Here is a 21,916-nt window from a genome sequence, read left to right as displayed (position 1 = left end):
ATTTGGCAGTAAGGAGTTCATGATCTGAGCTTCAGTCAGCTGCCAGTCTTGTTTTTGCTGACTATATAGGGCTTCTCCATTTTTGGCTGCAAAGAATATAATCAATCTGATTTCAGTATTGACCATCTGGTGATGTCCATGTGTAGAGTCTTCTCTTGTGTTGTTGGAAGAGGGTGTTTGCTATGACCAGTGCATTCTCTTGGCAGAACTCTATTAGCCTTAGCCCTGCTTCATTCTGTACTCCAAGGCCTAATTTGCCTGTTACCCCAGGTGTTTCTTGACTTCCTACTTCTGCATTCCAGTCCCCTGTAATGAAAAGGACATCTTTTTGAGGTGTTAGTTCTAGATGATCTTGTAGGTCTTCACAGAACTGTTCAACTTCAGCTTCTTCAGCGTTATTGGTGGGGGCATAGACTTGGATTACTGTGATATTGATTGGTTTGTCTTGGAAACAAACAGAGATCATTCTGTCATTTTTGAGACTGCATCCACGTACTGCATTTCAAACTCTTCTGCTGACTCTGAGGACTACTCCATTTCTCCTAAGGGATTCTTGCCCACAGTAGTAGATATAATGGCCATCTGAGTTAAATTCACCCATTCCAGTCCATTTCAGTTTGCTGATTCCTAAAATGTTGATGTTCACCCTTGCCATCTCATGTTTGACCACTTCCAATTTGCCTTGATTCATGGACCTAACATTCCAGGTTCCTATGCAATATTGCTCTTTATAGCATCAGACTTTACTTCCATCACCAGTCACATCCATAACTGGGTGTTGTTTTTGCTTTAGCTCCATCTCTTCATTCTTTCTGGAATTAGTTCTCCACTGATCTCCAGTAGCATATTGGGCACCTACTGACCTGGGGCTACTCATTATTTCCTAAGTGGCCACAGGGTCTTTCGTTTTCTGAGTGAATCAGAGAAATTCTCACTGGGTAAAATGGACTAAGATGCTAAGAAACTAACATCCAGTCTACTTAAGAGCTGCCCCATGTCTTTGAAATGAATGGTAAGACTGAACTAATGGTCTTCACTAGTTAAGCATAAGACCTAGGCACAGTTCTGTTCTGCAGGCTAGCCTAGAAGAAATCTGTTGTTTCTGACTGTGTCCAGTGCCCCTTCTTCCAGTAACAATTTCTTGAATCACCTCTGGGTAACTACTTCTCACCATGTCTTACTGCTAGAACTTCATATAGAGCTGACCCTTCCTTCTTGGTAGCACCATACTGATCCCATGACCCTCCCCTGGCCAACTGGCTAATGTGATTGGTTTAGGAATAAGCAGGTGATCAAAGGTGGCCCAGGACCACTGAGAAGCTTTCATTGTGCTGAGCTAGTAGAATATGAGCCTGGAACTTCTCCTGGTCACAGTGTCACCAAAGGATAGACTGCTTGAGAATGAAGCCCACACTGAAGAAAGCAGAACCTAGAGATGGGGGTGGGAATGATGGACAGAATGAAGGAGGAGAGGAAGGGGAGAGAATAAATACTAATGATGTCATTAGAGCATAATTAAGCCACAAGATATAGACTTCGACTTCTCAGTTATATGAACTAATTAAAACCCTCAAAAGCAAACCAAACAAAAATAACAATGAACAAAACTAACTTGGCCTGAATCACGTATTTCTGGATTAATATAGCCACTCCCAAAGTGGCCCTCCACATAAAGAAAGAAAGAAAAGTCGCTCAGTCATGTCCGACTCTTTGCGACCCCATGGACTGTACCTACCAGGCTTCTCAATCCATGGGATTCTCCAGGCAAGAATACTGGAATGGGTTACCATTTCCTTCTCCACATAGGTATCTAGTAAATACCTTGGGGTCAAATATATCATCTTATATTTCTTTGTATCACCTATAGTACTGAGAGTAGTCAATACAACTTACACTGGATATTGAGACTCTTGATGATTTACCAAATGACTAGCAATTTTCTGTATTTTATATCAACATCCAAGTACCACGTACTGCACTAGCTGCTACAAATCAGAGAAATGGTCTCTGCATTCAAGAAGATTACAATTGAATTAGGAAGGTAGTATCTATAAAAAGATAAAAGAACTATTGACAACAGGCTGTTAAGAGTGAAAACTTCTCAAGTGTCCCTTAGTGAGGATTTCAGGGAAAAACATTCTGTAGGCAACTGCCAGGGATTCTGAGGTATACAAATATCTCCCTTTAGTGCCTTAGATAGCAACGAGGAAGGTACAGTTCTGTTACTGAGTATGAAATGAGGGCCCACAAATGTTGTCAATGTGAGAGAACAAAAGTGCATTTCTTCTTGGCCTAGGTTTCTTTAAGCCTGAGTAAGACAGCAGGTGCAACGAATAACCATACGAAGATAAAGCCACATCTATACAAGAGGTAGAAACATTACAGAGGTCAAGACTATTTTAATGTGTTGTTTTCAGCACCAAGTGTTAAAAAAATTCTATTCAACATACCTTTGCTTCGATGCGCAGTCTTCTCTCATGAACAATGAATGGCTCTTTGGTAAACTCATCAAAACTATATTGCCACTCACAAGTAAGCTGTCCAAATGTTCCTTTTGTTACAAACAATACGCCACTCAAAAAGAGAAAAAAGAATCCCCTTTAAAAACTGAAGGATTTACATCCAATAATATAATAAAGCAGTATACACCTTTTTTGAAAGGGCATGTAGAACATTCACTAAGAGACACCACATTCGAGGTCATAAAAGACTATAATGAATTTAAGGGAACTGAAATAAAACATGTTCTCAGTATGTTTAATGAAATTAAACCAGAAAATAAGCAACAGAAATAAGGATACTTCCAAATGTTTACTTAACAGAATCCTTCTAAAAAAAAAAAAGATACATGGGTCAAAGAATCTCAAAGGAAATTAGAAAATAACTGAACTAAATGAGAATGAAAACATGAAATCTACAGCAATGTTTAGTAGGGAATGTATAGCATGACATACTTATATTAGAAAAAATAAAGTACTTATAAAGGGAAATATATTAGAAATTTATGAAGAAATAGGAAAAAGTTAACAGAAACAGTTACCAAGCAATATTTTGTAGAACTTCCATGGAATTAGTGCTTTAGGAAAAAATGTTTTTGTTGCTAACGCTCCATAAAATATATTTACCAAACTTTATCAGAAAGTGATTTTTGAAAGTAATTCTTGTTCTCCCCAATTATTTTGAGGAAAGAAATCAAGAGATGCAAATAATTCTGTTTATAATGATTCTATTGAATTCTTCCTTCAAAGGCCTTTCTTCCCCAAGTCATCTTTCTGGCTGAAACATCAATTGTAGGTACAATCAGAGGTTTCTCTAAGTGGCATATACTTTAAGTTAAGGGACTGAATTAAACAAACAGGTGATACATGGCTAGAATGGAAAAAAAAGACAGCTAATCAAGATTTCTTTCTTTCATCTCCATCTCCTGTCTCTGATCCCTTTTTCATCAATATAGAGACTGTTGGAATAGACCCATTGGTCTTCCAGAATATCTACAACCATGTGAAAAACCAAAGCTAAGCTAATTTTATTGCAGATACTTAGTATTTCCTCTCCTGATTCAAAGATCCTTTATCTTCACATGCAAAACTTGGAAAGAAAGTACACCCTAAATATAAATATCATTTTTCAATAAACTAACTCATTACACTTACTGTCAAGGTTTATATGACCACATTTAAAGAGGTCCACTATGTTGAGAAGAAAGTTATTTCTAAAATGTTGCAAGATGTGGAAATAATAAACTTAGCAAATGACTCTTGTTGAGTCACCCTTCCCTTAGTCAGTGGGGAGAAGGGTTAATAAAACATGACTGAATGCTGCTATGAACAAAAATGACTGAAGCACTGGTCTTTAAATAAAAAGTTCAGAAACAACTTAGGTGTACATTATAGTACATACTTCTAAATGAATACTAGGCAGTCATTTAGAAATTAAGAAAGATCCCCATATGCTGACATGGAATACTCTTTAAGACATAGGCCTTAAGTAAAGAATTAAGGTACAGAACGGTGGTATAATAGATTCCCATTTATATTAAGATATGTATGTGTATGCTTATACAAAAAACTAAGATAAGGGCATACGGTCCCATCACTTCATGGCAAATAAAAAGGGAAATAGTGGACGCAGTGGCAGATGTTATTTTGGGGGGCTCCAGAATCACTCAGATGGTGACTGCAGAAATTAAAAGATGCTTGCTCCTTGGAATGAAAAGTATGACTAACCTAGACAGCGTATTAAAAAGCAGAGACATCACTGTGCCAACAAAAGTCAATATAGTCAAAGCTATGGTCATGGACAGATTTGAGAGTTGGACCATAAAAAAGGCTGAGTGCCGAAAACTTGATGCTTTCAGATTGTGGTGCTGGAGAAGACTTGAGAGTCCCTTGGACAGCAAGGAGATCAAACCAGTCAATCCTAACGGAAATCAACCCTAAACATTCACTAGAAGGATTGATGCTGAAACTAAAGCTCCAAACTTTTGGCTGATGCAAAGAGCTGACTCACTGGAAAAGATTCTGATGCTGGCAAAGATTGAAGGCAGAAGGAAAAGGAGGTGGCAGGGGATGAGATGGTTAGATAGCATCATCAACTCAATGGACATGAATTTGGGCAAACTCCGGGAGATAGTGAAGGACAGAGGAGCCTGGTGTGCTGTAGTCCACGGGGTCACAAAGAATCAAACATTGCTTAGCAACTGAACAACAGCCACAACATGCCTATACAGGCAGACATATGCTTTTAGAGGCAGATTTTTGCTTGCCCAGGCATAGAATATTTCAAGGACACAAAACAAACAAAAGCAAGTTGCCTCTAGGAAAAGAGGGACTAGTACCTGAGATGGAAAGAATATTGGCTCTCACATCTATACCTTCTAAATACTGTGAGTTTTCTACTTTATGTTATTCTTTAAACAAGAAAATTAAGATAGTGTTATAAATTTGGGGCTCAGAAATTATTAGGATTAAAAACATTAAAAATGATTGCTAAGTCCAATAATCAACTTGAACCAACAAGATGCTTATATAAATTCACCCTTTTGGCAGTGAACAAACCCACATCAATCAGTAGGCCACTCCTTTCTATTTAGTTGTATTTCTCCTCCTCAGCTACATTTTCACTCCCTACCATCCAGAAATCCATCTTAAAACTGCACTTGCTTATTCTTTCCCCAGGTTTCATAATATTAACAATAACTCCTGTGAACACTTGTTGTTCCAAGGCTATGCCACTGTATATTTTTATTTTTCCCTCTACTGACAGGTCAATGTGAAGATCTGGCTGTAAAAACTAATCTGTCTCCAATGGTACACCCATCTATGTGAGTGAGTCTCTCTATATATTCTAATGATCAGATACCACCAGAAGATTACTGACTTCTGGGGTAACCTAAAATTGTACACTTTTTCAGAGAGGTGAAAGGAATGGTATTACCCACCCTTTAGAGCACAGTTTTATGGGAAATTTCTATATCCACTTAATTGGTTGAAACAAATAAAAGTACTTAAAGTCATGCTTGTGCATGGTTATGCATTTATTTGTATGCATGTACAGTTTTAGGCACGAGGCTTGCAGGGCAAGAGAATCAGAGTTACTATGAAGTGAGGTGTTAGTTGCATCTCTTTGTGACTCTATGGACTGTAGCTCACCAGGCTCTTCTGTCCATGAGACTCTCCAGGCAAGAGTAATGGAGTGGGTTGCCATTCCCTTCTCCAGGTGATTTTTCTGATCCAGGGATTGAAACCAGGTCTCCCGCATTACAGGCAGATTTTTTAACTGAGCCACCAGGGAAGCCCCATAGTTACTAAGAATCAGTGTTAAATATATGGAATAAGATGTGAATAACAACTGCTTCACTTCATGAGTGATTGTCAGTTAACCTGTTATCAAATTATTCTAGAGAAAGGAGGTTACCTTTTGGTAATCATTAACATGTCTGTCTTATTGATCATGACATGGGTAAAATATTTGTATTTTGCAAATCTTCCATTTTCGATGACCTAAAAAAGAAAGGTGAGAGAATGAGAAAGTTGATAATATCCTATTCTAATACAAATAATGCTTTACTGATCCTCTAAAAACGCTTCTCAAGGGGGCAAACTCATTAGCACACTTACACAGTAAACATATTGTCAGAAAGTTGAATATTCACAAAATCATTGCTGCTCCTTCTTAAAAAGCACCTTTTGTATTACTTTATTCAAGATTACTCAACTGCAGCTATACTGGCGTTTAATGCTATTTTTAGAAGATATTGTTATTTTACAAAGTTTAAGTGAAAAGACCCTGATGCTGGGAGGGATTAAGGGCAGGAAGAGAAGGGAACGACAGAGGATGAGATGGTTGGATGGCATCACCGACTCAATGGACATGAATCTGAGTAAACTCCGGGAGTTGGTGATGGACAGGGAGGCCTGGAATACTGCGGTTCACGGGGTCGCAAACAGTCGGACATTACTGAGCGACTAAACTGAACTGAAGTGAAACCTATTGAAGTTGGTATTAAACAATCACATTAACTCTGTCTTGGAAAACAGATTAGTATTTGATCATATCTGTACAAAAACACATGTAAACACTAATACATATTTAAACATATGCATCATATAAACTACTATTAGCTCCCACTTTGCCTCTTCCCTATAATTGTCATATCTGCCTTACAAACATGCTTTTCTTTGCCAATCTCACAATTCATTTAAAATTAGGAAGGAAATTATTTCCGGAAAGACAGGAAACCCGAGAACCAGTCCACGGACTAGACTTTCTCTTTTAAGACTGCTGAAACATTATCTGTACATGACGTGATCAACAATTCTTTGTCTCACAAAATATAAAGTTAACTACATAAACAAAATAGACTTAATATTCTCAATATAATGTGCTCTGAAAATGGAATTACTCTGGCTATTTAAAATGTGTATCAGGTTAGACTATTATTTATTAAAGGCAAGCAATGTAACTGTGACTAAGATTCCTTGAGAATTTAGATTAAAATGTTAGATCTCTTGAAGAAATTCCAAAAGAGGATATAAAGATTTTAGAAAACTGTATTCCATGAGGCTATATAAAAAAAATAAAATTATGCAATTTAGAAGAAAGCTAACAAGTGACTTCATAGTAAGGTTGCTTTAGAAGGCTGATACAATAGACATTTTTATTAAAGAAGTTAAAAAAAAAGCAGGATAAAACATACAAATTAACTGCATGGAAGCATTTTCTAACTTCAAAGATCATAATATTGAGGAAAAGAGTAACTTTACTATTTACTGCAGTGAGTAGGGCCATTTAAACTTCAATTCCTTGAGTTGAAATGAAAAAGGGACATAACCACAGATTCAGAAAAATTAATAACATATAAATTATGCAAATAAATTTGCAAAACTAGTGGTAAAGTGGGTCATATTTTAAGAAATTATAAATTATTTTAAGAAGAAGTATCAAATATTAGAGAGGAAGAGTGGAAATTACTTGCAGATAAGAGTATCTGGAAAATCTGACGACAAAATCCAGTTAATTTTACTTTAAAACACAGTAATCAATTTGAAAAATGGAAGGAAAACAAACCTGTTTACAAAGGTAATAAAAAGATAAATGTTTATACATTAAATTTAATAAATAATATGCAGAATTTATATGATAAAAGCTGTAACACTCTATTAAGGAGAAAAACAGAAAATTTGAAAATGAAAATCCATGTCTTATTCTTGGATATAAAAATTCATTGTAATAAAGATTTTACTCTTCTATCCTATTTTTATACATGAACTCTTAATGTGATTCCAAGATGGCATTTGTTAATTTATTTTGAGATGGGGAAAAAGTGATTTGACAAAATTATAATAAGATTTATATGAAAATAAGTGATAATATAAAATATGAAAGGAGAATAAGAACTACCCTAGCTGACATTAATACAATTTATAAAGTTGCAGGCATGAAAGTCTGGTGCTAGTGGAAGTTATATACAGACATATCAATAGAAAGCATACAGATTCCAGAAACTGACCAAAATGCAACAGGATTTTACAAAATCCTATATATCCAAACATAGGTATTTATTAAATCAAGACATTTCAAATTATTGGGCAAAAACATGCATTTCCAAATAAATGATGCTTCAAGCAACTTGCTGGCTAAAGCTAGATCTCTGTTTCTCTCTTTCCACCAATTTAATTCCGCATGTATCACTAATTTAACTACACAAAATGAAATTACAAAAGTACTAGAATAAAATAACACTTTTATGATTTTACAGTAAAGGTCTAAATGTAAAACACAAAGTCCATAAGAACTGTTAAGTATGTGGAAATTAAACACCAATGAATAGCAAAACAGTAAGCAAATAGAAATAAAATAAAAATCAAAGGATAAATTAGGAAAATATCTGTTAATACAGTGATAAAAAACTAATATCATAACATACAGAATTCTAGCAATATGAATAAACCAATGGAAGAAAAAGGAGTCAGTCTATAGGAAAATGTGTAAGGATACAACCAGGTCATTCAACAAAACACAAAATCTGACAATAAACACGAGAAAATGTTTAACCTAACTCAAAATCAAGAAAATTCAAGTCAAATAAATGTTATCCTTTGAGTTAGAAATTCCACTGCTATGATTTATCTTATGCAAAGCCATGCCAAGAAATATATATAGGAATCTTCATGGTAACATTGTGTTAAATGCAAAAAACCTAAATGTTCAAAAACAGGAGACTGTTTAAATAAATTACAGTATAGGCATACAACAGGACACTATACAATCATGAAAAAGAAACAACCTGCTTACAAGGGTAATAAAAGGTACATGAGTGTGTACTGATACTGAAAATTGGGCAAGATATACTATCTGAAAAGAAATTAAGTTACTGAGAATGTATGAGGGGCGTAGAAACACATACATTTGCATAAAAACAAATAATTTCTGTAAGGGTTGGTGGTAACACACCAAATCTGTTCACAGCATTTTTCTCTGGGCTTAGGAAGGATAATGATGGGGATGGAGGCACAAGGGAAGCTTTTATTTATAATTTTACATCCTTCGTTTCAGTTTTATGGTATTGGAAGAAAAAAAGCTTGCAAGTATTTATTTTCTTTTGTTCTATATGGCTAAGTTTTAAAATACAGAATACAAATGTTTATTTCCTCAAAAATAGCACTACTAATAGAAGCCAAGAGTCTATAAACCCCATTAATAGATTACAATCTTCAAATAAAATCTAATGGTTCAATTCTAAGCAACTTTTATTTCAATATTAAGCTTGGGTATTTCAATTTAATTTCTTTTCATCACCTTTCACGTTTCAGTTCCAATCTGATCTGTACATTTAAATAATTAAACCACTTTCAACAGTCACAATAAAATCTGATAAAAAGAAAGCTAATAAAAAGTAATTCATGCAATGCTTTTTGGAGTTCATCAAAAATCTCAAATGCAAAACTTGAAACATGAGTGGTCAAACAAACTGCTTTGAAACGTGTAGAATTTGAATGTATTTGAATAAACATCAAAGATAACTCAACATGCAGCAAAATTTTACTGGCCAGTCTCCATTAAAACATGTAACTATGGAAGAACAACAGGATTAATAAGCAGAAGTGACAATTTTGGAACTAAATCCCATAGATGGATAGGAGAGAATGTGATAGCTAATCATCTTTCATCATGCTGTAAAGAATTTACAAATGTCATGCCTTTGGTCACAACTTCCTGATAAAATTATTTGACTCTATAAACTCACGACATATGAACCTTTATACTTTTCTAAACATCATTTGTATTATTTTGAAAATCTGGAATTTCAGACCTGAAGGAATATTATTGTTCATCCAAACTAATCTCTTTCTTGTATACATGAAGAAACCAAGGGTCATTTAAGTGTCCTTCTTATCTAATCCTCATGACAACCCTGTGTTATTAGGTTAAGATTACAGTTAACTGACTTGCTTGGGGTCACTTGGTCAGTACTTCAGACATGTAAGTTATGAAAGTGAGCTCAGAAAAAGTGGTTTCTTTATTTCTAATTTCAACGCTTTTCACTACACCATGTCACATGTTTCTGTGACCTCAAAAATGTCTTCAATATCTCTAGATGCTGGCTGTTGCCATGGAAGGCTGCTAAAGCAGCTCAGACTGGCTTAATTTTTTTTAGGTTAACAGGGTTCCAACAGTATAATACCCTATCTTATTCTACTCTAAATAGATGTTAGGTATTAATGTTTTTCCTAAAATAATTTGTGATATCCTTTAAAATAAATGAAGAATTAGCAATACCAGGACTAGGAATCACATGTAGTATTTGCATGAAGACCAAAGTTTGGCAGAAATATCAATGAGTTCGTCTGAGGTTTCAAGTACAACTGCCAGTACTTTAGACATGTTTGTTTCATCTATATGCTATCGTGTTAAAAGAAATGCATTTTTGCCTTACTCATCAATAGAATATATGCATTATCCATCATCATTTAAATATTTTCTTAACGAAATAAACAGAAACACTAAGGAAATTGCATTTGTTGTATATAATTGTCAGAACCTACAGGTAACTATTAAAATGTATGGTTAGTGGTAAGGGTTCCTTTTACAATAGAAAAGATGTGTATGTAAACCTTAGTTTGCTAGATATAAAAAAAAAAAACCCAAACCAAATTGATTAAACATTAGAAACACACAAAAAGTAGGAACTGGATAGACAGTTATATCAGTTACTCTCCACTAATATCCGTATTTCCTGCCAGATAAGTTCCAGTACTTTAGAAAAAGAACATACCTAACAACTACAGTAATATAGAAAACACAGCTAGTACTTTCAAACCATCCAAATGCTATGAAGTAGCAGAGTTCTGTAACAAAAACATTTCTGAAAGAAAAAACCAAAATATGAAAAGGCAGATGATACAAACAACTCATTAACATGGAAGGCTTTAAATCCCAAATACAAGGTGATAATATTCAGTATAAATATATTTAAGAAAATTAGGTAAAGATAGGAATACAGTTAAGCAAAAAACAAAACCAAAATCTGATTACTATCTGACTTTTTAAGAAGAGGAGTTTCATAGAGGTATATATCAAGATACATATATTACATATATTAAGGTAGCTCATATATTATACATATATATATAGCTCATATATTATATAATATATACATATATTAAGATAGCTCAGTTGGTAAAGAATCCACCTGCAATCAGGAGACCCCAGCTGGATTCCTGAGTCGAGAAGATCCGCTGGAGAAGGGATAGGTTACCCATTCCAGTATTCTTGAGATTCCCTTGTGGCTCAGCTGGTAAAGAATCCACCTGCAATCAGGAGACCCCAGCTGGATTCCTGAGTCGAGAAGATCCGCTGGAGAAGGGATAGGTTACCCATTCCAGTATTCTTGAGATTCCCTTGTGGCTCAGCTGGTAAAGAATTCACCTGCAATGTGGGAGACCTGGGTTCTCTTCCTGGGTTGGGAAGATCCTCTGGAGAAGGGAAAGGCGACCCACTCCAGTATTCTGGCCTAGAGAATTCCATGGACTTCATAGTCCATGGGGTCGTAAAGAGTCAGACATGACTGAGCAACTTTCACTTCACATGAGTGGTAAACGCAAAATGAAACTTATCTAGATGAAAAAAAGATAAAATGCTATTGAGCAAGAAAATCTACTGGATAACCAGTAAATGGTTTTACAGATTGGCTAATTTGGTTAGGAGATAATGGGGGGGGGGGAGTGAAAGGTTTACGAACAGATTGTACTAAAAAAATTAAGTTTACTTTAAAAATGACAAAATTCAGGGAAGTAAACATAAAATTAAAATGCTAAATGCTGCCATTTCTCAATTATTTAAGAAGTAAATAAGTAGATGAACAAGTCTTCTACTTGTTCAAGATGACTTGTTCATCTACTTATTCATCATCTACTGAGAAAGCCAGTAAGTATAACTTCCTTAGAGTAATATGATAAAACTTAGGGATAAAAAAGAATTTATCAATTCACTTCAAGTGTAAGAGACATGAGGGCTACAGCCAGGAAGAACAAGGTATTCAACTAAGCTTCATGGGCAAATATAGCAGACATTCATTACCTGAAAGCTCAGTGATTTCATACATACATACATGCATGCATACATATATATATATATATATATATAAATAATAGAATAGATACAAACACAATGAAGAGATATTTAGCTTATTGTGTGAGGCAATTTTTTTTTTAACTAAATCTCATTGACTGTATCATCAAATCTGAAGAGGATAAGGCTTTGTTTAATTCACCCCCCCCATATCTTTGTCTCCTCCCATGCAAACAAGGTATTTTGACTGTCAGCCAAAGTATAAACCATGCTAACACCTTACACAGCTGAGCATAACACTTGACATAAAATCAAATAGAAGAAAGTATTATCTTAAGAAATGTGAATTGTTACCTACTGGTTCAACTAAAACAGTCTGGAGAAAGGACAGAAATAGCTCATGATTATGTGCACTGACAACAGAAGACTGTTAATCTACAGACCTAATGCAATCTAGAAGTAGAGCCAGACAAAGTGGCTTAGTGTAAGCAGATAGTTACAGAGGTTTTTCTAATGCATTTCCAGCAGAATCTCTACTGAACAACATCTATTAACTCATGACACTATATAAACATTTACTGACCCATGACACTATATAAACTTGAAAACAGTAACATTTCTTTCAAAGTATTAAAATAATCAGATCAGTCCAAATTACTGAGGTTTTATTGTTTCTATACAATTAATGTGTGGAAATTGTCACAACATTCTAACTATTCTATTAACCTTTAAAGAAAAAAAGGGCAAAATTTAATGATAATTTTGGCCAAGAGGAGACAAATGAGGAATAATGATGACCAAGAACTAGCATAAAATTATTATTCATCTGGAATAATGAAAATATAACAATGAGTTCCTGTTAGACACTGTACTAATAATCATATACACAACCTAACTTTTAATCCTAGCAACACCATCAAGGTATTATGTATCCAGGTACTGTTAGTACAATGATCTCCATTTTATAGTCTAGAATATAAGATCAGATTAGAATAAACGATTATAAAGCTAGTAAAAACAAAAGGCTGGTATTGAACTCAGGTTTACATGGTTCCAGCATCCAGGCACTGAGTTATATTGTATTACTGCACCTCCGAGTGTTTTTACTGTGAAAATGTGTTCACATAGAAGAACTACATGTATTCCAGTAGATGCAGTGGGATCCTATTTTAACAGCTCATTGAAATACGGACTCAGAGAGTCCACAAGCTGTGTCATGCCTCTTGCAATGCTTCAGTTTCAAATAATACCCAGGGATAATTATCTATTTGGAAGATAATAAGACTAAGAAACAACTCAGATTCAAAGTGCACAGAATGTCTGAATACATATTTTCTACATTGCTTCCTGTAGGATTTTTTCCAGTGGTAAATTTTCACTGGTTTACAGTTCATCAGAATCATCCTCAGAAGTAACCAGGATATCAATTCCATTTGAATTTACAACTAAAGACTCAACTGACAAAAAACCATGTGTGGTGCTTCCTTTCATGAATGACTTTAAAATTTGTCTTTAGATGAATGAAATCAGCCTCCAATCTAATTTTCTATGAAGATCAATTATTTCATTTGGCAGAAGAACAACTTTTCTTTCATAGGATATTTGGCTAATAAAAAAGACTTTTCATAATTTATGCTAAAGTCTTTTAACAATGTTACTGTTAAGAGCACACACTAAAAACAAATATGGATGAATTACTAAGCTCAATTTATGATGAGAATTATATGCTGTCGAAAATAACCAGGGGACACTGTAAGGTAGAACTCTTATAATCAGTAGAGAAATCGTGGGTTGAGTCTCAGGTTACAATTTAGCACCTTTAGCTAAATAAAGAGTAACCACCTTTTCAATTCACTCCAGTACTCTTGCCTGGAAAATCCCATGGATGGAGGAACCTGGTAGGCTGCTGTCCATGGGGTCGCTAAGAGTCAGACATGACTGAGTGACTTCACTTTCACGCACTGGAGAAGGAAATGGCAACCCACTCCAGTGTTCTTGCCTGGAGAATCCCAGGGACAGGGTAGCCTGATGGGCTGCAGTCTATAGGGTCACAGAGAATCGGACACGACTGAAGCGACTTAGCAGCAGCAGCAGCAACTTTTTCAACTAGGACTTATTGTAGAAATTTAACTTTATTTGCATATCCTTGGTAAGCAAAAATAAGACTCAAGTTGAACCTATTTAAGCATAACACTTCTATTTCTTTTAAAGTTAAATGCGCTACATTTATTTTAATAATATTTATCCTTCCTTAATATATTTATAAATTTATAAGATGAGTGATTTAGCACATGTCACTTCAGCAAGCTGAGCTGTTTTCCTAATTTGTGAAGACTGAATGATCATGTATGTTAAATAGCTTTGCAAACTGTCAAGCCCACACAAATACAAATTGCTACTGATGAGTTATTTTTTTTTTTACGGGATGAATGATGACAAACTTTTGAAAATGATTTAGTAATCAAATTAGCTTCATTTCAATCATTGGATTCAAAAATAATTTAAAAATTCATTGTACACTGGAATGAGGAAACTGGAACCTCCCCTCAGTGAAACCATCACCTCCAGAAAAAGACGTAATTTCAAAGTCCTATTCACACAATATTTTTATGTAATTCTAGAATGTTCTAAGTGGGGTGAGTTACTCCACTAGCCCAAAATAAGTTAGTGGGGTTCACTACTAAATGTTCAAAAGAATAAGCTTTCAACAATGATGTGTCAAAAGACTCTCCAAGAGAGTTCTGATCAACTAACAAATGAAGTATGAGGACTGTATCCAAATAGACAGGTCGTCGTCTTTTCAGGGGATCTGCCTTAACTGAGACGCTAATTTTAATTTGCCTTGAGAACAGAATTTGACTCTCTTCTGTTTTCTCATCCCATTCAGAAGTAAGATTCTGGAGAGGAAGAGTTAAAACTGGAGTAAGATCCAATGGTCCTTTATCTCCTAGTTCTTGTCCACTTACTCAAAATTTCAGATGAAGTCAGGAAGAGTGTTCAGCACTACTCTGGTGATCTGACTGCCTATGATAAGCCCTTTTTTCCAGATCAGTTGTAATTCTCCTCCCGAAGTAAAGGGAAAGACCACATCAGCTGAAGGCAGTTATCTTCCAACTGCTATTAAGGCAGTGTTTGTAGCTACTTATAAACATCTGTAATCTCTGAAAGAAAAGAAATATACAACAAACAAAAACAGCCTCCCTTCTACAACAACTTATATAACGGCAACCATGATATCTTTGTAAGAGATAAAATATATTCAAAGACAACATAGAAAATATTTTTAAATGTCTGAAATGGTTGAAAATTAGTAACTCCATGGGACAACACAGCTGTCAATATTCATACACAATGAAAATCATAGGGATCATACATACATGTAAACACATAACTGAATTTTCAGAGAAGAAGATTTATTTAAGGGATAAATTTTTAAAAAAGGCAGAGTCAAAAGGTAAAAATATTTTCAATAAAAAAAAGCTTCAAAAAAACAACAAATATAAAATAATCTATGAGATTATTAATAAACAAAAAAAATCTTCTACATATAAAAATATAGAAAAGTTCTGCTGGCTATAATGTATTGTAGAAACAAAGACCAGGTTTCCTACATTGGGGATGAAATGAATCACTTTTTTCATCTTTAGAAATTAAAAATAATTCTTAAAAAAGTGATTCAATTTATAAAAATTTACAATAAAACAAAAATATATAACAGAAATTTATATATTTGAATCATAATTAATAAATAAAATTTAAAAGTGAAATAAACTATAATATACAGTGGGGAGATAGGGTAATTTTTTCTTTTCTATTCTTATTTTTCTTCACTGAGCATATATTACTTTAACAATGAAGAAAATAATCTAAATTTTAAAAATTTCACATCTTCTATAAAATACTGAAATTGTAGATTGAGAACCAACGTAAATCAAGTGATTCACCAAAGGGAATTACCTTTTTCGAAGGAGTGTCTCTATAAATTCTTTTAATTCAAAGAAACTCCAAGTTCTACTGAATACATTAGAAAAATCTTTGTAGACATAATGTATGTAACAAGTTATTTATAAATGATAACTTACAGTAGAAAACCATAGCATTCCCAATTAAGAATTATATATACTATCCTAATTATCTGCTGATAAAAACACAATGACTATATTATAAATACTCAAATAAATAAGGATCTCTAGGATTCAGAGAAATAGCATAATGCATATTTAGTAGATATCTGTTACCATTTCACTGTACAGAGTATGTATATGCAATGAAGAGGGCTACATTAAAAACCAGTTTTACAAAATTATTAAACATTTAAAGCTGATACTTGGAGGTACTCTATTCCTATATATTGGTTGATATGAAATAGTGTTAAATTTATCATACTGATTGAGAGATAAGTATAGACATAAAAATGGTTTATCACATTAAGACAGACCAAGTCATAAATGCCTACATATGACCATTATAAATTATTCTAATTAGCTCCCCCATCATGGTCTCTGTTACTTAAAATAATGTATTTCATTCTTCTTTGATTCAGGACTTTCTGTAATGTTTCCTATAGAATGCTTTGTACTCACTGCACTTCATAAATCTGAATATTCATCCACTGAAAGATTAAATTAATGACCTATACATTTTAATTGATCTCCATTTATTTCCAAGGTGTAGGGATAGAATAATAAATAAAACTAACATTCTTTTTACATATCCATCATAATTATTATTTAACCTAAATGAACAATCTGTGTATCTTGTTTAGACCCTACAGGATCTTTAATATTTTGGACTTTTATAATAAACTATTAATATGCAAGGAAACAAAAAGCTGAGGCTTGAAGGTACAGTAGAAAAGTAATCAAAAACAGTTGGGATGGTTGTTTCTGGTCCTCCTCCATCACTACAGGAGAGTATAACAAAATTTTACCATAGGATTTAAATCAGACAAACTACTACAGCAGCTATTACAGCAGTCATCATTTGATAGTGTACATGACTTTGGGACATAAAATACAGCAGCTCATATTTCATGTTGAACTTTGATGTCCTAGTCACAGATCTAACATGGCTCCATCTGTAAATTTTCATAATGTGACCTGAAAGTCAACACTCAACACTGCACAATGATATATGTGTTTTTAACAATTTCAGAAGGTAAAATTTATAAAATTCTGATCATTTTAAAAATAGAAGCAAACTGAAAATTTCAACTTCCTTTTTAATAAGGAATATTCCAAGTCAGTAATATTATTCTGGACTTCATTTGTTATATCTATACCAATGTGAACACTAAATAATTTCATTTACAGGTTTTTATAAGCAGATTATTTATCCATGGTAACAGGTATTCACGAATTCAGGATTTTTATAATTTTTTCTTCCTGTCAGTTTTTACTATGCTATTCAAATGTAAAGTAGACACAAAGGAAATAGAGAATAAATGATTATTCCCTTCAGGAAGAAGACAGAAGAACCCTCCATCTCCTTTTATATACATAAGCAATGACTGCACAGAAATTTAGAATATAAATAAAGTTAAAGGATATGGAAAGGTATGGTATTACATAGTCAGTCTTTCAAACTCACTTTCTCACTAGACTTTATTAGATGGAAACTCTCAGTTTTAAAGTTCTAATTAATTATAAAGCCACTAATCAACAAAATAATTGTTCATTTTATTTAAAATTCCAAAATTGAACTCATTTTCTATATATTTAATGAGGAATAACAAGATATTTTTGTCAAAGTCCTATATCTCTATCAAGAAACCATATAGCAATCCTGTCTTGAGTTTTTCTCAAATAAAAGTAACAATAAATATATTTTTAGAACTAGAAAAATAACTAATACCGGTCAGCAGAGAAGTTTGAAAAGAGTATTTCACTGGGGCAAGAAAACAGAAAGAACAAGGGCAATTATACTGTTAAAAGAATATATGTCACTTCCAAGGGCTAAATCCTTAAGGATGAGTCCCTAAGGCCACATGAACAAAGTGTTCAAGTTAATTTAAAATATTATTTTAAATCTCTTTACTATTCTGGAAATCTTAAGTAAATGTAATTCTACCTCCAGTTTTCATTAATATGGTAAGGCACTGCTGAAATATCCAGAACTGTTTCCAGATAAATTCTTATGGACCTTTATGAAATCTGTACCACAGAATTAAGTGTCACAGACCAATCAAAGGAAACTCAGTTGTAAATGTCTTGCAAATAAGCAGTTTAGCATTTTCCCCTTTAGAAAGGCCTCATGCTTAGCAAAGCTGCGATCTAAGAAGTCAATGAAGAAATAACCAGACCCTTCCTTCCTCAGGCACATACTATACGTAACAACAGACTGTTTCAGCTTCCAGGAGAAGCAGCAGGCTTTGATTTTGACCAAGGGTAAGAAAGCAGTGGATGCTGACAAATACAAACTGTCTCTGATTCCAGTAGTGACTACTTTAATGGTTTCAGTGTTTTAATTTATTTACTTATTCTAAAAGATAAGAATATAATATTTTGAGGAAAACAGTAAGTAAATTCTTTGACAGTCATGTATTTCTCAGTCCTAGCATACATAACCTTGATTTCTTGAATCAATGCTAGGCAGGTAGAATTTCAAGAGCTAAATGTTCAGCTTCTTTTTTTGGTAACCTCAGTATCAAAAATCTGAAATAGTCATTTTCTAAGAAATAGGGAATAATAATTTATAGAGATAAAATCTTGATAAACCTAAGAATCAGAAGAGACTCAATTAATTATTGGCTGAACAAACCAAAAGGTGAACAATTATGGCAATTATCTACTACAATCTGATATGTTTATTATAAGCAAAATGCTTAACATAAGGTAAATGTTCCTCTGTTGATCCAAATGCAGAGCAGTCATAAGGGATTTTACATCATACTGTTAACAGTCATTAACTGATGTACATTAAGTACTCAGTTATTTAATGAGTATTAAAAACTAGGAAGCATTATAATAATTGCTACTTTCTAGACATCTACAATGAGAGTACATTAAAAATATGTACTTTTTAAGTACATCTGGTATAACAGAAAGATAGAACAAAAATTTTCATCTAGGTTGAAAGAAAGCCTTTGGCACACAAAACATAAAACAGATTTCCTTATAGATCTTTCAGAAACATAGATTATGACAGTTTTCCAATATTACCCAAAAGAAATACATATATCTATGCTTACTATAAACATTCTTCTAATGTCCTGAATTAATTCATAACATTTTACAATAAGGATATAGCACATGGATATGTAAGTTAAAATGACTGTAAAACCAACTTTTTTCACTGTTTCACAAAAACTATACATAATAAAATGAAATTATAAGGAGAACCAAAGAACATATTTTTCACTCTCAGACTATAAATTATTTCACTGTATAACCTTTAAAACAAATCATGAATGTTTCTTATAATAGTAGTTAAACCTATTAGATTTTGGAATAGAACAACAAATTTGTATCGCTTCAAGTTACAGAAGTTTATTACTATTAAAAGAAATTTGACAAAATACTTCTGAAATGCTGAATAAGTATAAATTATTGACTGGCTACTATTTTTCTTTTTTTCAAAACTCAATGACATTATAATACAGCCCATAAAATCTACAGAGAACATTAAAAACAGCATTTTGCTAACAAATAAGCAGATAATTTAAAATGAAACTAATGAACATTTTAAAAAATTGTCTAATTTTAAATCTTAAAGACAAACTGTTATTGCAAAGCTATAAAATACATACAAGCAAATGCTGTAACATACGGCATGCCCTACTTTGGCTCTAAAATACATTTTTTTGTGCTTAATGCAGTAATTCTTGTTTTTGAAAACAAAAGAACATTTTAAAAGGAAAAAGTACTTTTATCTCTCTAAAAATGGACATATAGGCATTATGGTAGTAATCATATAAAACATGTTAATGAAACATCCCAAATAAAATTACAAAGAACATATAGATTTTAACATTTCAGAATCTAATCATTGTCATCATCATCATCACTACTTCTACTGTGAGTAATAATCCACTCCCTGTAGACCTGAATTTTCTGTAAGCATGGTAAAGAAAAAAAGAAGCACAAAGGTTAGTTAAGTATGGCAAACTGCTTGGAAAACATGTACAATTATGAAATGTTCAAGAAGTCAATAATATCCATAATTATTACCCCACTTAGAGCTGAAGTCTAAGTGGGGTAGTAATTATGGATATTGTATTTCATAATCTAATCGACTTAAGTAAACTCCACTGGTTGGCACATTTAATGTATAAAATAACTTGGTGATATTAGTAAATTATTCCATGACTGTGTTAGAATTATTTTCTTTCTCTAGTAGGCAACTTTAACAGACTACTAGGAAATACTGTAATAATGTATCACCTTCTAGACAGAAAGGTATACAATCAGAGTGTATCTCATATTTAGTTACCAAACATAGGCACATATAATTTAGTAAACACAGAACACCCTTTTTAGAAAGATAGAAAATAAAAGGACAAACATCTGAAAGTACTAAATACTTTCTAAGGGCATTATTGTTAAATCACTTAGGTTAAATTGAGGTAGATGAGATTTGAAATACTGACTATGTGTCACCTACTTCTTTACAACAGTACTGGTATTTATGTATATTAGTATTTGCTAACAGTAAAGTTTTAATTCAAAAAATTACTGTTACCGCTAAAGCAACAACCCACTTCTTACACCTGTGAGGGAATAATGCCAAACCCAAACATTCACACAAGACATCTGGTGAATTCCTATAGGTATTCAGACTAATACAGTGCTTACTGCACTTGCTGAAAAATAAGTAGTGGCTGACAAGGATCGTGAATTTTTAGTCATTTAAACAGCTCTTTCAGCAATTAATACTAAGACTGCCCCTATGAAAATAATAGGGATGTTTAAAAATACAGTCAATAGTCATGGCCTTAAATCCCAAAGTTTAAGGCTTTCAAAAACAATCAATGGAAAAAAGTGTAGGACAAATTCACTTGTTACTGAAATCAAGAAATCAAACATGAGAAACTTTTGGTATCTCATGGCTTCCTTTTCATCTGTTCTCTGATAATGAGGATGTATGTCTAAACTCTCTTCACCACTCTAAATTCTCTTCACTGAATATTAACTATTCATTATAATAAAATGAATTAATAATATGTTAATTATGTTCTAATAAGGGAAGGCAGGTACTGAGTAGGTATGTATATTTCAATTGTATAACAATGGGGGATTTCTACAGCATTTCCAAGGAATGATATACTATCATTAAGAGTCTGTCAACATGCTATTTAGAACACGATCTCTCAGTAGATTGCCAGTTTTATCCCAACATGCAATTATTTTGATGCTTTAAAAACATTTTAACACAATGTAAACACAATGTAAAACCACATAACTAAATGTCATATATTAACACAATGCTTAGAGTTTATGGAAGTATGTTTAATGCAAAATTATATACTGGGCATGTAGTGGGTAAAATATTAAAATTTGAAATCTTTACCCTGATCACTTTAAACGTAACAATATTTAAAATATCAAGGCTATAGAGGAAAGACCGTTATCTCCCCACAATTTATTATTACTATGAATATTTTCAACTCTGTACAACAGAATGACTCCTTGTTTTAAAATAAATCATTTAATTTAGCATTACACATCTAAACCACAGAAACGACTTTATATTGGTATATCCTCTTGTGAATATCTACAGCATAATCCAGATTTTAAAAAGTCAAATTTACAAAGTAAAAGCTATATAAACAGATAAAATACTTCACCTTCAAACTCACTATTGCTCCAAAAGCTAACTTTCTTTACTAAAAGATGCTGGTTTTCAT

At 33.1% G+C, this 21,916-nt stretch overlaps 1 protein-coding gene across 3 annotated transcripts in view; it reads right to left on the bottom strand.

Annotated features, from left to right (window-relative positions):
• VPS13A (vacuolar protein sorting 13 homolog A) overlaps nucleotides 1-21,916 on the bottom strand; it is a 271,791-nt gene that overhangs the window by 6,099 nt on the left and 243,776 nt on the right. For 2 of the 3 annotated variants that reach the window (XM_068974525.1, XM_068974527.1), the window contains 2 exons: nucleotides 5,917-6,002; nucleotides 2,451-2,574 (listed from right to left, as the gene is read on the bottom strand). In XM_068974525.1, coding sequence (XP_068830626.1) covers nucleotides 2,451-2,574; nucleotides 5,917-6,002 — 210 coding nt within the window. Of the gene's footprint in view, nucleotides 1-2,450; nucleotides 2,575-5,916; nucleotides 6,003-20,051; nucleotides 20,124-21,916 lie in introns of those variants that run through there. The other variant, XM_068974528.1, reaches the window with a different exon arrangement.

The sequence above is a fragment of the Capricornis sumatraensis genome, chromosome 6 (genome assembly GCF_032405125.1).
Source record: "Capricornis sumatraensis isolate serow.1 chromosome 6, serow.2, whole genome shotgun sequence".
In the NCBI taxonomy this organism is placed as follows: domain Eukaryota; kingdom Metazoa; phylum Chordata; class Mammalia; order Artiodactyla; family Bovidae; genus Capricornis; species Capricornis sumatraensis.
This window is presented reverse-complemented; position numbering and strand designations above follow the sequence as displayed.